Here is a 20,706-nt window from a genome sequence, read left to right as displayed (position 1 = left end):
TTGAAGCTATGTAACTAGACTTTCTGAACTCAAATGGTCCCAGAGAACTATGCACAGTTAAGCCTTGGAGAATACTCCTGAGTTTGCGAGGGCCTAAGAAGGTAATACTGGAAAGGAAGGTGATGTTGAAAGGGGAAATAATACATCATTCCTGGTTACCTCTCAGATACCTTTTGATGAAAATGAGGCAAAGACTGAAGAGAGACTCAGATCCTATCTTTCCTACTACGCTCCCCTGTGGAGCCAGTAGTCTAGGAAAAAACAAAAACCAAAGGCAGGCAAGAAAGCTATCTGGACTAAAATATGTTCAGTGCATATTTAATCAACTTAAGAAAGTAATTTTTGTCAAAAACTTTTGCTTTTAAAAGAAAAACATCCCTTAAAAGGATTATGCCTATTAGTCATTTACAGATTTAATGTTTATGGATTAACTAAATGCAACAGGAATTAGAGTGGGAAGGTGATGGAGGATGAGAAAAGGAAAAAAATTAATGATAATGGAAGGGGATGGATGCATATCAAAAGAAAGGTAGACAAGAGTGGAGTGTCTCAATGTGGGGCTTCAAAGGGCTATAAAAGCACTTACAGCTGGGGAGAAAAGGCCGAAACTACAGGTAAAATAGAGAAACAGAAGTAGGAAGACTACATTAGTCTGTTAATTAAATGAACTACGCTTACAAATGCTACTTCCCAAACACAATTTCCAGTGGCCTTCATTTTAACAGTTTGAGATATAATTTATTTATTGTAGAATTTACCCCCTTAAAAATATAATTCAATGCTTTGGGGTATATTACATTATTAGTGTTTTTAAAATTACGATAAAATATATGTAACATAAAATATACCATTTTAACCATTTTTGAGTGTGTGAGTCAATTGCATTAATTATACTCATAATGTTGTGCAACTCTCTATTTCTAAAACTTTTTCACCACACCCAACAAGAACTCTGTAACCATTACACAATAATTCCTCATTCTCTCCTCCCAATAACTTCTTGTCTTTACCTATTCTAGATATTCCATATTCTAGAGAGAAATTCCATGTAAGTGGAATATATAATACTTTTGTCAAGGGCCTCTTTTTGAGAGCCAAATAAAACAAGGAGTGTGTGTGTGTGTATAACTGATAATCCATGTGCACTTTCCAGGACTGGATCTAGAACCTTTAATGAGAGTCTAAGAAGCAAAAAGGCTTAAAGCTAAGAGTCACTGACCTGGTGTAACCTGTACTTAGTAGAAGGCTTAACTTGAGGTCCTAGAGCTAATCAGTGACAATAGCAGAAAAGAATTAAAACAACTCAGACTTCTAGATCTGGGTTTTGTGGAATACGTAACAGCGTACTGTTATCTCTTGACCTGTCATCTATGGAGGCCACTCTACAGCTATTCCACTTGAAACACATTTATCTTCTTGGCTAAACAAAGTAACAAAAATCATTGTATAATAAAATGCCTGGAATTCAATATTGTAAATTAAAAAACTTGGCTAAAAATTTAATACATCTTTACGATGACTGACTTTATAACACAATTATTTCTTTACTAAAAAAAGTATACATGGAATTTTTAAATAGTAATCAATATGTGTTGGTTTAAGGAGTAATTAAAATATCTTGTGGAGTTTTTCTCAGTCTTCCAAAAACTGAACAGACCAAACAGTAACCTACCAAGTATTCAGAATTATTAAATTTTTCCTTCCATTTTAAAGAAGGAAAGAGGGGCACCTGGGTGGCTCAGTGGGTTAAAGCCTCTGCCTTCGGCTCAGGTCATGGTCTCAGGGTCCTGGGATTGAGCCCCGCATTGGGCTCTCTGCTCAGTGGGGAGCCTGCTTCCTCCTCTCTCTCTGCCTGCCTCTCTGCCTACTTGTGATCTGTCTGTCAAATAAATAAATAAATAAAAATCTGGGCGGGGGGGCGGGGGGAAGGAAAGGTAAAAACCCAAACACCTAGCCTCTATGCTAAACACAGATATAATTTATTCTTTTGCCAAGAATGTGAGTATTAATTTTAAAGACAAGCCAATCAAGTAATCAGGATTTATCAAGAAGCATCAACCATTTTCAAAATTGGATAGAACTTTTTCCCATGGAGAATGCCATAGCAAGAACAATGACTTATCAATAGCTATTGCATATTAACTATAATTCAGAATAATGATCAAATAAAAGAAACCTTTTCCACCAAATAAATGTATTACCTAAGAAAATAAATGTTAAATAAAATACATGTCTTATATATGAGATGATGCAGTTAGCATAATGTGTTCTTTACCTTTTCCATATACTGTGAACAGTTTGATTCTTGTAATAAATTTGAAGCTTCTTGTTTGTAATACTCTCCTGTTTCAGTCAGAAAGGGAGACTCAAAGATTTCCTGATAAAACTAAATAAATCAATTAAAATCACATTTAAAAAATTAGAACAGGTAGTTTAAGAAATTAAAGGTCTGATTATGTTTTTAAAGGAGGCTTTTTACCTTTAAGGGGAATTTTTTCTTATACTGTTCAACATGAACAAAGGAGTTAATAACCCCATGGATTACTTTCTGGTTTGGGTCTTCTCCACCACGATCACTAGAACAAGATATAACAAAAAAAAATATTGAGAATACAAATTATCTATGGAAAAATACCAAAGTATGCCAAAATACGGCTGCTTATTCTACTAATCTAATCAAATTACAAAGCATTTTTAAAGGTCAATGCATGCTTGATGCTTAAAAATAATTTTTCATATCAGAGCTGAATTAATACTTATGATAGTTAACATACTCATTATATGTCTTTTCAATAAATAATAGCTTTGATTGTTACACTGATATATTTGGTTATATTGACACTAGAATGATACCTACTTGATTTTAGAGTAGACACGAGTCCAGTAAGTTAAGAATATCTGAATTTCATTTACCAAAACTCTATTATTAGATGATTTGGTCTGAGAATTCAGTCTGAACCACTATAATCTAACAGTACATATTCCTCAAAGGTACACTTTATATATTACCTACCACTCACTGAAGGGACTAATACCGTGTTCTTTAAGAGATCTTACTAGAGCCACTGAGCTGCTTCCCACTCACACTGAAGGTATTTTTCTTTTTAGAAATTTAATGATATGTTTCTGTATTGCAAAGGAACCTAAAGTCATCTCCGTTATTCATGTGACATTTGGTAAGTCCTACTTAGCAAAGGCACTATGAGTAATACAAGTTTTAATCACTATAAGAAATGTATCTGAGGGGCGCCTGGGTGGCTCAGTGGGTTAAGCCGCTGCCTTCAGCTCAGGTCATGATCTCAGGGCCCTGGGATCGAGTCCCGCATCGGGCTCTCTGCTCAGCAGGGAGCCTGCTTCCTCCTTCTCCCTGCCTACTTGTGATCTCTCTCTGTCAAATAAATAAATAAAATCTTTAAAAAGAAAGAAATGTATCTGAGTATCAGGCTTTCTAATTACAGAAAGAGGAAAATGAAATAGAGAAAAAGTTTGCCTAAAGCTACTGTCTGGCCCCAAGCTGGGAATTTCTGACTCCAGTACTAATACTCTAATCAAACCACTATGCAGTTGTTAACCTTTCTACTGGCAATCTTTCATCTCACTTTAAAATGTTTTTTTCCTCTGAATTAATGATTATTTTACAAAGAGAGCATCAAGAAGTATATTATCACTATTTCATAGTAAAAACTTCTTGTTCTTTATAGGTAGGCTATAGACTTTCTAACATTGTCCCTCCTTGCTTCCGGATCATTCCTCAATTATCTGGATAGCCTGGAGAAAGTTTTTTGTACATGAATTAATATGGGTATAGTAATTCTGTACACAGAATCTCAGATACAAAGTCTACATTATATTACTAATAAAAACAATGAGTTTCCCTAAGGCCACATAGAGTAAACTTATTTCCTCTACTCATCTTCGGTTAGTACCTTCCTAAACCCAAATTAAATCTGGTGAAATAATGATCTAACCGATCTTATCTATTTGAAACACACTGGGTTTTTTTTTCCCCCTTTCAACTTTGCAGGATCAATAAATATCAGTCAAGAATGAGAAAAGTGAATATTTGGAAAATCAGATTACCTAGAATTCTTTTTTCTTTTTTAATTTTATTTACTTGACAGAGAGAGACACGGCGAAAGAGGGAACACAAAGAGGGGGAGTAGGCCCCCCACCAAAGAGGGAGCCCAACACAGGGCTCAACCGCAGGACCCCAGGACCATGAACTGACCCGAAGGCAGATACCCAATGACTGAGCCACCCAGGTACCCCTAGAATTCGTTTCATTACCAAATCCTATTCTTCTTGCTCAGCACCAGGATAACTTCCATTCCTGATATTCTCAACACACCTGCCATTTGCTTCTGATCCCAAAAGGCCCAGATAAGCTGGAATCAGGGAACATACTGTCTAAAAGAAACAATGATATTCCCAGTGTTTAATAACTAAGCTGTCCTCCCTAAAAAGTTAACAACTGCAGAAGTTCTGCGGCATAATTATTCAATCACTACATATTTTTATAACTGCATAAAAGCATTATAAATATACAGGGTTTCTACTGGACTGACTGATAATGAAAATAAACTGTCAAATGATGTTGTTAGAAATATACAAAAGCACTGACTAAATTGGTCATCTGAATAAACTCTAATATCATCTAAGAACAGAGGTCCCAAGAGATAAACCTTGAGAAAAGAATATAAAGAATTTTTAGAAATATGGTTTATTATTTGATCCTAATAGGACTGTGTGGAAAATGCCTAGAGCAATCATAATGAAATTGCCAATATAAATGAAACCACTCAGCTGGGATGATGGGGACTAACAGGAATATTTAGCATAGACCTTAAGGCCAGGATTTTGGAGTCAGACTGTGTGGGTCTGAGCTCTGGCTGCATTAATATGTCACCTTGGGCAAGCATTTCTTAACCTCTTGGTACTCAGATTTCCTCTTCTGTAAAATGGGGATAACAAAAGTACCTAAACCTCATGGTTGCAAGGATGTAGTGAAGACTAAGCATAATCCAAGAAAGCATGTAACACAGTCCCGGGTACCTGAGTAAACAATAAACAGCACCTATTATTTTAAGTACTGACAGGAGAAAAATGGAACCACTTTTAATATATTACAGAGGAGAATAAAGCAAGAGACCAAAAGAGACCACAATCACTGATTGGGACTTTAAAATCAAGGCTTTTAAAGAAAACTAAATGAGCTGTTAATTCAAATAGCAGACTGGATTTGTAATAGTCATCAAAAGTTAGGCTGGAACTCTGAAAAGTCCTGATACTGGTATATGACAATGGGCAACTTAACCTTTTAGTGAAACCTTCCTTTCCCCTTATGTTTAAAATGAGACTAGGGTTCCAGCAAACTAAATGCAGTGTCCTGCTCCCACTCTAAATCTGAGAAATGACAAGAAGGATACTTTTTAACACCCCAATGTTGGCAGTAGCCCTTGGACTTCAAGAAACTGAAAAAGATAGAAAAAAGACTGAATAATGTAGGAAAATAAAACGACACACCAAAATACACAAGAGTATGTGACAAGGAGAGGGTGGGAAGAGAGTGGAGGCAGACAGGCAGAGAAGTGGCAGAGCCGACAAGCTGGATGGCACACAACAGATGATCAAACCCACTAGGTCATCAGGAGCACCAGCCAGGCTGTGAAGTGAGGCACCCAGCAGCAGCTGTGTCTGCATCCCCACTGGAGCAGTAAGTGGCGCGCCTGAGAGATAGTGAAGCCCAAGAGAAGGGAGACCTCTGCTACCAGACCACTTGCAGCAGTCCTCACTGGAGAATACCTCCTACTCACTCCTGTTCCCATGCCAGGAAGGCACTGGGAAATCAAGGGAATGGTTTCCCTTTAGAGTGGCAAGACTGCATAAGAGCAAGATTGCTGAGTGGTAGAGAAACAGGCGTTCTCAGACTCTGTTTGTGGAAGAACGAGCACTTCAGAGGGCAAATTGGCAAAATTCTAAATGCACATACTTTATAACTCCAAACAAACATCTGCATTTTGTGCACAAAAAAAGCAAGAGTTATATTAGTGGTAAAACTGTAAACAAACAAATATACTCTGAGAAGAGCTTAATCAAATGAGGTGGAACCATATCAAATATTAAGTAACAATTTAAAAAGAATGTACTATGTACTAACAGAAAAATTATCAAGATACATAATTGAATAAACAAAGAAGTAAGTGTAAGTATCATTTATGATTGTCTGAAGTTACAAAAAAGTCACATGAAAAAAGAATATGATATCTGTATTGTACTTATATCTGTATGTAAACATAAAAATTCATAGGAAAGGGTTTGTAAAGACAGCTAACCAAATAGTAACAGGGATTACCTCTGGATAGAGAAGGACTGAGGAAAGAATCTGGTTCATTCAAAGTTTTTCAAGAAAGCATTTACGTGTCACTTGTGTATTTAAAACTAAGTTTTTCATTAAGTAGCTAATAATAAGGTCTGGGGAAGAAAATGTACAAGATAAGTCTGGAACATCCTGACACACTAGACAGCAAGGAAGATAGCAAGTATGACTAAAGTCATATGAAAAAAGACCATGAGCCAACTAAACAAAGAAAGGCGATTTAAACTTTGATAAAACAATGAATAGAAATGAATCTAATGTATTTAAATCTCTAAGTTCATCAGAATATAATGGAGAAAAAAAGCTAGTTAGTCATTTTCTAAGGATAACAGCAAACCAACTCGTTACCTTAACAAGTAAGTAAAGGAAAGAAACAAGTAGTTATTTTATCCTTCCTATATAACCAATGGGTGACCAAATAGATGAGAGGGAAGCATGTCTTTATAAGATTATTCTGGGTAAAAGTGAAAATTAAATGGCAGAATTAAAATGATAGTACAAACCACAATAAACAAAAAGATCTTGGTATTCAACATCAGCGACTGCTTACATCCAAAAAAGTGAAAAAACAGATAATATGGAAGAATATCTACAGCTTTGCCAGAGGGAACCAATGAGTCTGAGTAAGCCTCTGGGCTACCAATTTGCAGGAAATAGGACAAAGGAACATATTTAAATTTGCCTCATGCAAATCAGCAAAATCCAGAGGATGGGAAAGTCCAAAAGATCAAAGGGCCAGGGTTCACCAACAAAGTAAAAGGAGGGAAAAAGGACAGAAAAGCAACCTGTTGATTAAAAGACATATAAAGTTCTTTTGGATAGACAAGACTAAAAACTCGTACAGAATCTGGGAATATACACATACGTGATAAAACCCTAAGAAAAAGAAAAAAGGTATGGCCTTAAAAGTCAGGATAGTGGTAAACTTTTGGAGAAAGGAAAGGGATGGGACACAGGCAAAGATTTCAGGGGTGGCTGACATGGTTCTATTACTTGACTTGGGTGTAAGATCAAGAATATTTACCTTATAATAATTCATTGGGTTGTACAATTGGGTTGTACAACTATGCTGTATCATTTTTCTCTATTTTATATTTTACACTAAAAAGTTAAACACATACACCAAAATCTCCAAAAGTACAAAGAAAACTGATATAACAATATTAGTATGTGCTACAATTAAAAAAAAAAAGTACAAGATGGACAAAAATACTAAAAAGCAGTAAAAATAACCAATCTTGATATTTATTCAACAAAAGAGATGTGAAACAAAAACCAACAACTGCAAAGAAAAAAGTTAATAAATCTAAAAATAAGCTGGGAAATTTTAAAACATCTCTCTCAGGAATTGAGAGATAGAAGAGCAAAGACTATGAAACTAGACTTAATCTAAGACTGTAGAATGAAATGAAATCTCATGAAATCTCCAACATTTATACAATTTAGAAACAGAATAACAAACACATGGATATGTCAGAGAAAACACAAATCAGCCACAGCAGCCTATGTTACGGAGTGTTCCAAATTCAAAGAGGAAGAAATAATTTCAATTTAATTTCTCTTTTTGGTCAAAGAGTACTCAAACTAGAAAGTTAACTACAGAATTACTGGAAAGCATAATTTTGAATCCTTTTAACATTAAAAATCCAGTGTTTTCAATAGTATCCTTAAGTATCTAATCAATGCCTTTTACCAGCATTTAAAAATATATCTATTTTGTTCATTTTTATAATTTCATATATCCAGTTTTAATTTTAAAGATTTATTTTATTTGAGAGAGGGAGGGGGACCATGAGCAGGTGAGGTATGGGAGGGGAGAGAAAGTGGGAAAGGGACTCTCAAGCAGACTTCACGCTGAGCACAGAGCCCCACATCGGGCTCGAGCCCACGACCCTGAGATCATGACTTGAGCTGAAATCAAGAGTTGGAAACCGAATGGACTGAGCCACCCAGGTGCCCCTCCAATTTTAATTTTAAGTAAAATTAAAGTTCTTGCACAAAATTTATACCACAATATTTATGTTTCCAATTATTTGGTTATGCTTGCGTTTTTATATACCACTGAAAATACTCAAATCTTACATTGTGACATTTAGATACATGAAGTTACAATTTTTATTTATTAAAATTATAAACAACTTTAGATTGTTACTGCACCAAAAGTCCCAGTTGGCAATTCTACTATATTAATGTAAGTTAGCATATGAATAAAATTATTTTATCTTCTTTTTTTAATTTTAATTTTATTTTCTTAAAGATTTTATTTATTTATTTGACAGAGCGAGATCACAAGTAGGCAGAGAGGCAGGCAGAGAGAGAGGAGGAAGCAGGCTTCCCACCAAGCAGAGAGCCCAATGTGGGACTCGATCCCAGGGCCCTGGGATCATGACCTGAGATCATGACCCTCAGATCATGACCTGAGCCGAAGGCAGAGGCTTAACCCACTCAACCACCCAGGCCCCAAAATTACTTTTATCTCTCCAAGTGAAATAAACATTGAAAAATACGCAGATATACAATCTATGGTTACATCAGGTGTTTTCTTCCTTATATAAGAGCCTTTTACTTAAGGAATATCAATTATATTTTGTGTGTACAGATTTTGTGTTACCATGAAAAAAATTAACCACTGTTACACTGAACCTCTTAACAACAAAAACAACAAAAAAATTACAACATACATTCTACTTAAAAATCTATTATTTCTCTAAAACACTTTTTTCCAAAATGCATGAAACTGGGATTATTTCTATAGTGTTTATATCTTTCAAGAGAAGCCATCTTTTACAAGAACATAATTAAGCAAAAAGAGACCAGTCCTAGTTTATAGCTTAAAAGCAGATGATCCATGATCTTTAAGCTAACAATGACCTCCTCCTTTTCTCCCTTTACATCATTTTAGATTGCTGTTTCTTCTGTGTTCTTTTAGGACTTCTTCTTGTCTTTCCTGCAGAAATCCCACTGCACCCAATTACAACTTTTCTCCAAAAGACATGAAATCCTAACTGTAGTTTACTAAGTATTTCAGCATTCATGTTCCACAAGAATTATCACTTAGTGGAATGTCGTTCTTGCGGGCCGAGAACGATAAATGGCGCCGGCACCCGGGAACTAAATAAAGGAATCTTGCAAGGTAATCCGCAGGAAAGCGGGGAGTAAAGCTCCGCAGGAAAAGGAGGCTCCAATTTGGATCCCAGAGCAGCTGGTGCGTGCAGCCTTGCCTCCAAACACCAGTCATGATGCTGAAGATGCTGATGATAACTCTGGGGATGCTACACCTCCTGTGGCAGACTGAAGCCAGAGAGCTGTGGGCAGTGGTTAAAGCATGGCCATATCCTTTACCAGTGACTAACTCTTCTCTCATATTCCCTCCTCTCCCTTTGATGCATGGCAGGTCTGTAACTTGCTAGGAGCATGTACTGATATCTCAGCAGTGTCCATGTTAAATGGTGGCAAATTCCTCAACTGTTCTTATAAACAAAATGACTCTAGTACCTTTGAGACAACAGTTAATGTGTCTTGTCCCAATAATATTACTTATCAGCCCACTCCCATATGCGTCTGGCCACCGTTCCTTTTCCTCGTAACAAATGCTAGAGAGCTGAATGATACGTTGAATTGCACTAAGAACTGCTATCTTTCCCAGTGCTGGAATGTTACGGCCTTCAAGCTGGCTGTGATTATGCGTATCCCTACCCATGTTCCTATCCCAGTTTCCATTCCAGAGGACAAGTTACCGGTGGTGCTATCCAGAAAGAAGAGAGATTTTGGTATCATAGCCACCGTTGTGACAGCATTGGCTATATCTGCAGCAGCTGCCACGGCAGCAGCAGTCTCGCTTGCTGCAACTATACCCACTGCGGAAGCTGTGAACACCCTTGCAGAAGGAACGGCGGCTGCCCTTCAAACACAGACTCAGATCAATGCACATGTGCAAGCAGGAATCCTGATAGTCAACCAGAGAGTGGATTTGGTTCAAGAACAAGTGGACATATGGGGGGCCCTATTGGGACTGGGATGTATAGCACCCTTCCTGGCAATTTGTGTAACTCCCATAGCCTATACTAATATGAGTGACTTACAGAATGTCTCCCAACAGCTCTCCCAATACTTGCGGGGGAATTAGTCCGCAGAATTCCAAAACTATACTCAGCACCTGCTACTAGGCATAACAAGGATAAATAACACCAGAGTTGAGCTTGCAACCCTCCCAGAGATAATCAAAACATTGCAAGATGTGTTAACCTTTATGAAACAGTGGGCTAGCGTAATTGGTCTGATGATAATCCTCGTAGTGGGCTTGATTCTGCTAGTAAGGAAACTGCAAATTTGGAGGCGACAGCAACATAGGCAACAGCAAGCCATGGTGCAGGCCTTGTTAGCCATCGAGGCTGGAACAACCCCCAAGTGTGGCTAAGTATGCTGGATCGGTAGTCAACGACAGGTAAGATTGGTGGGGGAAATATACCAACCTAAGACAGGACGCAGATCATTGATATCTGCCGTCTGATGACGGGTAAGGATATTCCCCGCCACTGACAACCTAAGACAGGCACGATCCCTGCCATAAAAGAAAAAAGGGGGAGATGTTGGAGGCAGGCCCCTGGCCAGGGCGGCCTCCGCCATTAAAAGATGGCGCCTGGCTAGTTGCCAGGTTAAGACTGCCTCATGAGACTAAGCGGAACACCCAAAGGAAGTAAACAGCATTGGTTGCTAGCGAAGTCGTTCATTTAGGTGCAGAGCTGATTGGTCATGTAAGCATATATAAGTGTGTAGACTTGTGGAAATAAAGAGAGAGAAGATGCTTCCGAACTGGGGCTTCTTGTCATCCTTGAGGGTCGAGGGCGATAGTGGAAGATACTGATTTCAAAAGGAAAAATCCTCCATTAGCCTGACAGGTAACTTTAATTCTTTAAAGGCTGAAATAGGGGCGCCTGGGTGGCTCAGTGGGTTGGGCCGCTGCCTTTGGCTCAGGTCATGATCTCAGGGTCCTGGGATTGAGTCCCGCATTGGGCTCTCCGCTCAGCAGGGAGCCTGCTTCCCCCCCCCCTCTCTCTGCCTATTTGTTATCTTTCTCTGTCAAATAAATAAACAAAATCTTTAAAAAAAAAAAAAGTACCCCTCTTCAACCTCCATACTATATACTCATATCTCAACTAAATGAATACCACAGATTATAGGGTAAAAAAAATACTCTGGTAAAAGACTTTGAAGTCACGTCCATTTCAGACCAATCTAAAAACACTCTTGTCTCCCAGAAGAGAAAAGAAAAAAAATATAAGAACAGAATAGTAAAAGAGAAAAAAAGATACAACAGGGAAGATCAATACGATACAATTGATTCTCTGAAAAAAATGCAAGAAAATACACAAACCTCTCACAAAAGTCATCAAAAAAAGATGCACATAAGTAATATTATGAAAGAAACTATTCCAGATGGGGATTAAAAAGAAAATAATACATTAACCAAGTTATTAAAGTTTACCACAATTTAAAAAGTATTATAGATATTCTCTACTCTTTGATATTATATGATGACAAGGGCATATATATCACCATGTGGAATCCCTCCCCTAAGCCGTAATTTCAGTATAATCATGACAAAGTATCAGAGAAATCAAAGTTGACATATTGCAGAATACTTGATCACTAATTTTTTTAAAAAGTGTCAACTTATGAGAGACAAAAACAATGAAAAAAATTCTCCAGCAAGTAGAGGAGACCAAAAGAGACATGAGAGCTAAGTGCAATGCTGTGGTTTTTGACTGAATCTTGGGACAGAATGAACACATCAGTGAAAAAACTGGGGAAATGCAAATACAATCTGTAGTTTAGTTAACAGTTCTGTACTAATGTTGATAAATACACCATGGGTTATCAGATGATAACAGTAGGAAAACAGGAGTATAATACAGGAACTTTCTGTACTAGTTTTGCAACTCTTCTGTAAACTTAAAGTTCTTTCAAACACGTTTTTAAAAGAAAATACTGTCAGTAGCTACTTCCAATAATTTTGAAAAAATAATCCACAACTGATTTAGAAGAAATAAGTATCTTACCAAAAAAACTACTGGCAGTGTAAAAATCTTATTTAAAAAACTCTGAGACAGGGCGCCTGGGTGGCTCAGTGGGTTAAGCCGCTGCCTTCGGCTCAGGTCATGATCTCAGGGTCCTGGGATCGAGTCCCGTATCGGGCTCTCTGCTCAGCAGGGAGCCTGCTTCACTCTCTCTCTCTCTCTCTGCCTGTCTCTCTGCCTACTTGTGATTTCTCTCTGTCAAATAAATAAATAAAATCTTTAAAAAAAAAACCTCTGAGACAAAAGATTCTGCTTTGGAATCTAGCGCTCTAAAATATGGCGAAAGGTTAGAGACTGGAAAGATGGCAGAGTAGGAGGATCATGAGCTCACCTCATCCCATGGACAGACACACCAAGGAAACAACTACATCTACACAACTAACTCTGAAAATAATCTGAAGACTGGCAGAATAAATCTTCCACACCTAGTTGTAGAGGAAACCCCAACAAAAAATGTGGGAGGGACATAACAAGCAAAGAGGAGTGAGGGGATGAGACCTTATAAGGAACTCCCGGCGCTGGGGACTCACACTAGGAAGATGGGTCCCCATAATGTATGGCTTTGAAAATTACCCAACTTAACTTCCAGAGCATTAAAAATCACCAGAGCTTAATCCCTGGAGCGCTGGAAGGCAATAAGAAACTGAGTCCCTGCCCTTAAAGAGCCAGCACACTAAATAACTTGGTAGACACATAGCAGAGAAGCAGCAGTTTGAAAAGCACTTGGGGTGTACATGAAGATTTACTGACTAATCTTAGAACATATGCTGGAGGGGTCTGGAGCTATAGGAGATTTCTTAAGGAACTATACTGTTGGTAGGTGCCATTTCTTTCCCACTCTCTGGTCTAGATAACTGGATACAGTTCTAACATTCTCCCATCTACACTGCTACCCACCCCAGTGTTCCCCAATCAGGCTGCCCCTGCCAAAACTGGTACCACTCCAAAGTGACTCCTGCCCTGAGAAGTTGGGGAGACAACACCATACATCAACCCACCCACAGTTTCTACAGCCAGGCCTCTTAGCTGGCTGCACACATAGCAAGCCCCTGCCCTTCAGTGCACTTGCAGCGGTGGCAGAGGCTAACTGTAGGCAACTAGGCTGAGTGCTAGCCCCAACAACCACCAGTTGCAGCTGGGCCTCTCAACAGTGTAGGGAGTAAATTCTGCTCAGTATCCCAACAACAGCCAGCTGGGCTGAAAGTCAACTCCACCCACCATCAAGCCCAAAGCAACTGTGGCTGAGCCACAACAAGAAGGCACATGCAGCTCACACAGGGACCACCAATGAAGTACCTGGTTCTGGTTACCAGGGGAGACTGTGCTACAGGGCAACACATGACTTCTACACAAGGCTACCACTTTCAAGACCACGATACAGCTAACCTAACTAAGACAAAGAAACAGAGAGTTAAACAAAATGAGAAAGCAGAGGAATACAACCCAAATGAAAGAACAAGACAAGAAAAAGAGCCAAGTAAAAATGGAGATCAACAATATTTCTCATAGAGTTCTAAGCAACAGTCATAATGATATGGTCATAAAGATACTTGAGAGAAGAGTGAATGAATTCAGTGAAAACGTCAACAAAGAGATACAAAATAATTTAAAAAGTGTTGAAGAACACAATAACTGAAATGAAAAAAAATACTAGAATGAATCAACAGCAGATTAGAAACCACAGAAGAATGGATCAGTGATCTGGAAGACAGGGTAATGGAAAGTAACCAAGCTGAACAGAAAAAAAAAAAAAAAGGAACAAAAAGAAAAACAAAAAATAATAGGTTAAAAGAACTCTGCAACATCATCAATAGTTAACAACATTCATATGATAGGGATCCCTGAAAAAGGAGAGAGAAGGGGCTGGAAAATTTATTTGAAAAATCAGTAGATGAATATTCCCCTTATCTGAGAAAGCAAGCATACATATAGGTCTAGGAAGCACAGACAACCCTTAACAAGATGAATCTAAGGAGATCCACACACCAAGATACATAACTAAAATGGCAAAAGTAATAATAGAGAATTTTTTAAAAAGTAAGAGTAACAGCACCTGGATTGCTCAGTCAGTTAACTGTCTGACTACTGGTTTTGGCTCAGGTCACAATCTCATGAGTCATGAAATCAAGTCCTGGGTCAGGTTCTGTATTCAGTGGAGAGTCTGCTTGAATATTCTCTCCCTCTCCCCCTCTCCTCAACTCACACATTCTCTCTCTCAAATACATCTTAAAAAATAAATAAATAAAAGCAGCAAGAGGAAATACCTATATACAAGGGAGATACTTCAAGACTATGAGCTGATTCTTCAGTAGAAACTTTGCAAGCCAGAAGAAAGTGGCACAGTATGTTCAAAGTACTGACAGGGAAAAAACTACAACCAACAATATCCTACCTGACAAGGTTATCATTTGGAACTGAAGGAGAGAGAGATTCCTAGACAAAAGTTAAAGGAGTTTATCACCACTAACCCAGCCTTATAAGAAATGCTAAAGGAAATTAGTTAAATGGAAAGAACGGGCATAACTAGAAGAAAATAATAAAAGGTATCTAATTACATAAATAAAAACAAACATATAGTAAACATAATAGATTAATTACTTAAAAACCACAATGAGGTTAAAACACAAAAAAGTAGTAAAATCAGTTATATCTATAAAAATCAGTCAAGAGATAGACAATTAAAAAGATGTAAAATGTGACATCATATATGTAAAATGTGGAGGGAGTAGAAATTTAATGCTTTCAGAATGTACCTGAACTTGAGAAACCATCAATTTAATATAGCCTGCTACACATGTTGGATGTTATATATGAACCCAATGGCAACCACAAATCAAACACCTACACTAGATACACAAAAAATAAAGACAAAAGAATCTAAGCATAACACTAAAGAAGGCCATAAAACCATAAGGAAAGAGAACAAAAAAGAACAGAGAGCTACAAAAGCAACCAGAAAACAATGAACAAAATAATATGTAATAAGTATATACTTATCAGTAATTACTTTAAATTTTCAAAGACTAAATGCAAAAGACATAGGGTGATGTGGATAAAAAAACAAGACCAATCTATATGCTGCTTACAAGTGACTCGCCTCAGACCAAAAGACCCATACCAACTATAAGCGAAGGGACAGAAAAAAATATTCCACGCAAATGGAAGTGAAAATAAAACCTGGAATAGAAATATAAACATCAGATAAAACAGACTTTAAAAGACTGTAGCAAGAGACAAAGATCATTACAAAATAATAAAAGGGTCAATCCAAAAAGAGAATAGAACAATTATAAGTATCTATGCACCCAACATAGGAGCACTTAAATATATAAAGCAAAAATTAACAGACATAAAGGGAGATATTCACAGTAATACATTAGTAATAAGGAATTTTAATACCCCACTTATATCAGCGGATAAACAGATAATCCAAACAGAAAATCAATAAGGAAACAATGGCTTTGAACAACACATTAGACCAGATGGACCTAACAGATATATATAGAACATTCCATCTACAAATAGAACACACATTCTTTTCACATGCCTATGGAACATTTTATCAGACAGATCACATGTAAGGCTACAAAGCAAGTCTCAATAAATTTAAGATTGAAGTTATATCAAGCATCTTTTTAAATCTCAACAGTAAGAAACTAGAAATCAATTACAAGGAAAAAAAAAAAAAGAAAAAAACCCCACAAACACATGGAGGCTAAAAAAAAGCTATTAAACAACCAATAGGTAAACAAAGAAATCAAAGAAGAACTAAAAAAAAATAAGTGGAGACAAATGAAAATGAAAATATGAAACAGTCCAAAATCTTTGGCACACAGAAAAAAGCAGTTCGAAGAGAGAAGTAGATATTGATACCTACCTCAAAAAAACAAGAAAAATCACAAATGATTAAACCTTACCAAAAACAAAAACAAAACCTTACACCAAAAGGAACTAGAAAAATAGGAACAAACAAAACCTAATGTTAACAGAAGAAAATAATAATGATTACAGCAGAAACAAATGAACTAAAGACTTAAAAAAGGAAAGAAAGAAAACGATGAAACCAAGAGCTGGTTCTTTCAAAGATAAAACTGACTAACATTTAGACAAACTTACCCAAAACAAGAAACAAACAAAAAAAGGAACTCAAATAAATAAAATCAGAAATGAAGGAGGAGAAATAACAACCCACCTCACAGAAATACAAAGGATGAGAAACTATTAATAATAATTACATGCTCACAAACTGGACAACCTAGAAGAAATAGATAAATTTCCAGAAACATGTAATCTTCTAAAATTGAATCAGGAAGAAATAGAGTATTTGAACACACTGCTTACTAGTATTGAAAATGAACAGGTAATCAAAAACTCCCAACAAAAAAAAGCCCAGGACTAGATGGCTTCATAGGTGAATTCTATCAAACATGTAAAGAAGACTTAATATTGACCCTTCTCAAACTATTCCAAGAAACTTAGAAGAGGAGGGAAACTTCCAAATTCATTCTACAAAGCCAGCATTACCCTGATATCAAACCAAGACACACACAAGCACACACGCACGCACGCACGCAAACAAAACCACAGGCCAATATCCCTGATGAACACAGATGCAAATTTCATCAACAAAAATATTATCAAACCACATCCAACAATGCATTAAAAGGGTCATTCACCACAATCACCACAATCAAGTGGGATTTACTTCAGGGATGCATGAGCGGTTCAGTATTCACAAATCAATGATACCTTGCAATAACAAGAGAAAAGAAAAAACCATCTGATCATCTCAATAGATGCAGAAAAAGCATCCAACAAAATACAGTATCCATTCATGATAAAAACTCCCAACAAAGTGGGTTTAGAGAAACATACCTCAGTATAATAAAGGCCATATATGAAAAACCAACAGCTAATACCATATTCAGTGATGAAAAACTGAAAGCGAAAGTGTTTCCTCTAAGATCAGGAACAAGACAAAAATGTCCACTCTTACAACTTTCATTCAGCATAGTACTGGAAGTCCTAGCTGTAGCAATCAAACATAATAAAGAAAGAAAAGGCATCCAAATTGGTAAGAAGTAAAACTATCACTATTGTATATGACATGATACTATATATAGAAAAAAAAACTAAAGACTCCACCACAAACTATTAGAATAAATGAATTCAGTAAGCTTGCTGGATACAAAGTTAATATACAGAAATGTAATGTTTCTATATACTAATAATAAAGGAACAGAAAGAGAAATTTTTTTAAAATCCCACTTACAACTGTACCAAAAAGAATAAAATGCCTAGGAATAATGTAAACAAGGAGGAGAAAGACCTACTACACTCTGAAAACTATAAAACATTGATGAGCTGAAAATGACACAAAAAATGCTTGTGGATTAGAAACATCACTATTGTTAAAATGTCCATATTGCCCAAAGGAATCTACCAATTCAATTTAATGGCAAAATACCAATAGCATTTTTTTTTTTAAAAGCAAATCTTTTTTTTTTTTTTTAAGATTTTATTTATTTATTTGACAGAGAGAAATCACAAGTAGATGGAGAGGCAGGCAGAGAGAGAGAGGGAAGCAGGCTCCCTGCTGAGCAGACAGCCCGATGCGGGGCTCGATCCCAGGACCCTGAGATCATGACCTGAGCCGAAGGCAGCGGCTTAACCCACTGAGCCACCCAGGCGCCCCCCAATAGCATTTTTTACAGAACAAATAATCCTAAAATTTGTATGGAACCACAAAAGACCTTGAATAGCCAAAGCAATCTTGAGAAAGAACAAAGCTGAAGGTATCACAGTCCCAGATTTCAAGATAAACGAAAAAGTTGCAGTATTCAAGGTGCCTGGGTGGCTCAGTCAGTTAAGCGTCCAACTCTTGATTTCAACTCAGGTCATGATCTCAGGGTCCTAGGATTGAGCCCCACATCAGGCCCCCCACTCAACAGGGAGTCTGGTTATTTCCCTTTCCCTCTACCCTTTCCCCCACTTGCACATACTCTCTCTCTAAAATAAATAAATAAAATTTTTTTAAAAAGCAGTAGAAACCAAAACAGTATGGTACCGGCACAAAACAAACACATAGATCTACAGAACACAATAAAGAGCCCACACTTCTACGGTCAATTAATCTATGTCAAAGGAAGCTAGAAGACACAATGGGGAAAAGACAGTCTCTTCAATAAATGGTGCTGGGAAAACTATATGCAAATTAATGAAACTGGATCAGTTTCTTACACCATATACAAAAATAAACTCAGACTGGATTAAAGATCTAAATGTGAGACCCAAAACCACAAAACACCTAGAAGAAAATACTGGCAGGATCAGCCTTAGCAACAGATTTATGGATATGTCCTCAGGCAAGGGAAACAAAAGCAATAATAAACTACTGGGACTGTACCAAAATAAAAAGCTTTTACACAGCAAAGGAGACCATAAATAAAACAAAAAAGGCAACCCAGTGAATGGGAGTATTTGCAAATGATATATCCAATAAAGGGGCTAATATCCAGAATACATAAAGAATTTATACAATCAACATAAAAGAAAATACCCAAACAATTTAATTAAGAAATGGACTGAGGACCTGAATAGACATTTTTCCAAAGAGATACAAATGGCCAACAGACACATAAAGAGATGTTCAAATCACTAATCATCAGGGAGAAGCAAATCAAAACCACAATGAGATATCACCTCACACTAGTCAGAATGGCTAGTATCCAAAAGACAAGAAAATAGCAACCATTGGTCAGGATGTGGAAGTCCTATGGGCTGTTGATGGGAATGCAAATTGATGGCAGCCACTGCAGAAAACAGAATGGATGTTACTTAGAAAATGAAAAAGAGAAATATCCTATAATCCAGTAATTTCACTACTGGATACTTATCTAGAGAAAATGCAAAGATGAATTCACAAAGATATATGCACCCCTGTATTTACTGCAACATTATTTACTATAGCCCAAAGAGGGAACCAACCAAAGCATCTACTGATAGAATGAATGGATAAAGATGCAGTAAACATACATAATAGATACTACTCAGCCATAAAAAAGAATGAAATCTTGTCATCTGCAACAACACGGATGGACCTAGAGGGTATTATGCTAAGTGAAATAAGTCAAACAGAAAAAGACAAATGCCACATGATTTCACTTAGACGTATAATCTATAAAACAAAGCAATTAACAACAACAACAAAAAAACAGACTCAGACTCAACAAAAAAAACCAGAACAAACCGGTGGCTACTGGCAGGGATGTGGTTGGGGGGCATAGGTGAAGGGTATTATGAGCTATAAACTTCCAGTTGTAAAATAAATAAGTCACAGAGATGAAAAGTACAGCATAGGAAATATAGTCTATAATATTAATAACATATGATGGTGTTACAGATGGTGACTATACTTGTGGTGAGCAGATGTATAATATTGCCAGATCACTATGTTGTACACCAGAAACAATTATAACAAAGTATGTCACTTATACTTCAGTAAGAGAAAACAAAGACAAAGGTTAATCTGTAAATGTGAAAAAAAAAAATTCTTCTTACAAAGAAACTCTAGACCCAGATGGTTTTGCAGGGAGTTTACTAAACACCAAAAAATGATCACCCCATGGTCATTAAAGAGGGCATGTGATGTAATGAGCGCTGGGTGTTATATATAAGACTGATGAGTCACTGAACCCTACCTCTGAAACTAATAATACACTGTATGTTAATTAACTAATTTAAAGAAAATTTTTAAAAAAGATTACCCCAGTTACAACTCTTTTTTTTTTTTAAGATTTTATTTATTTATTTGTCAGAGAGAGAGAGGGAGAGAGCGCGAGCACAGGCAGACATAATGGCAGGCAGAGGCAGAGGGAGAAGCAGGCTCCCTGCTGAGCAAGGAGCCCGATGTGGGACTCGATCCCAGGACGCTGAAATCCTGACCTGAGCCGGAAGGCAGCTGCTTAACCAACTGAGTCACCCAGGCATCCCCCCAGTTACAACTCTTAAAACGCTCTTTTCCTCAAAAGAAAAAGAGGAACAGCCCCAATCCATCCTACAAGGATGAGCCTGATACCAAACCCAAAGACATATGAGAAAGAATAGTTATAGGCTCATTCCATTCATGGATATACATTCAAAATTCTAAATAAAATATTATTTAGCAAATCAAATGCAAAAATGTTATAAAAGTTATTATAAACAACCACCAACCTGGGTTTTATTCTAGTTATATGAGGATAGTTTAATATT

At 37.0% G+C, this 20,706-nt stretch overlaps 1 protein-coding gene across 3 annotated transcripts in view; it reads right to left on the bottom strand.

The window, feature by feature from the left end:
* Positions 1-20,706, bottom strand: part of CUL2 (cullin 2) — a 103,139-nt gene that overhangs the window by 22,690 nt on the left and 59,743 nt on the right. For all 3 annotated transcript variants that reach the window (XM_082739719.1, XM_082739720.1, XM_082739718.1), the window contains exons 7-8: positions 2,480-2,576; positions 2,276-2,386 (exon numbers count right to left, since the gene is read on the bottom strand). In XM_082739719.1, coding sequence (XP_082595845.1) covers positions 2,276-2,386; positions 2,480-2,576 — 208 coding nt within the window. The remainder of the gene's footprint in view (positions 1-2,275; positions 2,387-2,479; positions 2,577-20,706) is intronic.

This window comes from Mustela nivalis (assembly GCF_964662115.1).
Source record: "Mustela nivalis genome assembly, chromosome: 7".
In the NCBI taxonomy this organism is placed as follows: Eukaryota; Metazoa; Chordata; class Mammalia; order Carnivora; family Mustelidae; genus Mustela; species Mustela nivalis.
The sequence above is the reverse complement of the archived record's forward strand: the minus strand, read 5'-3'. Positions and strand labels throughout refer to the sequence as shown.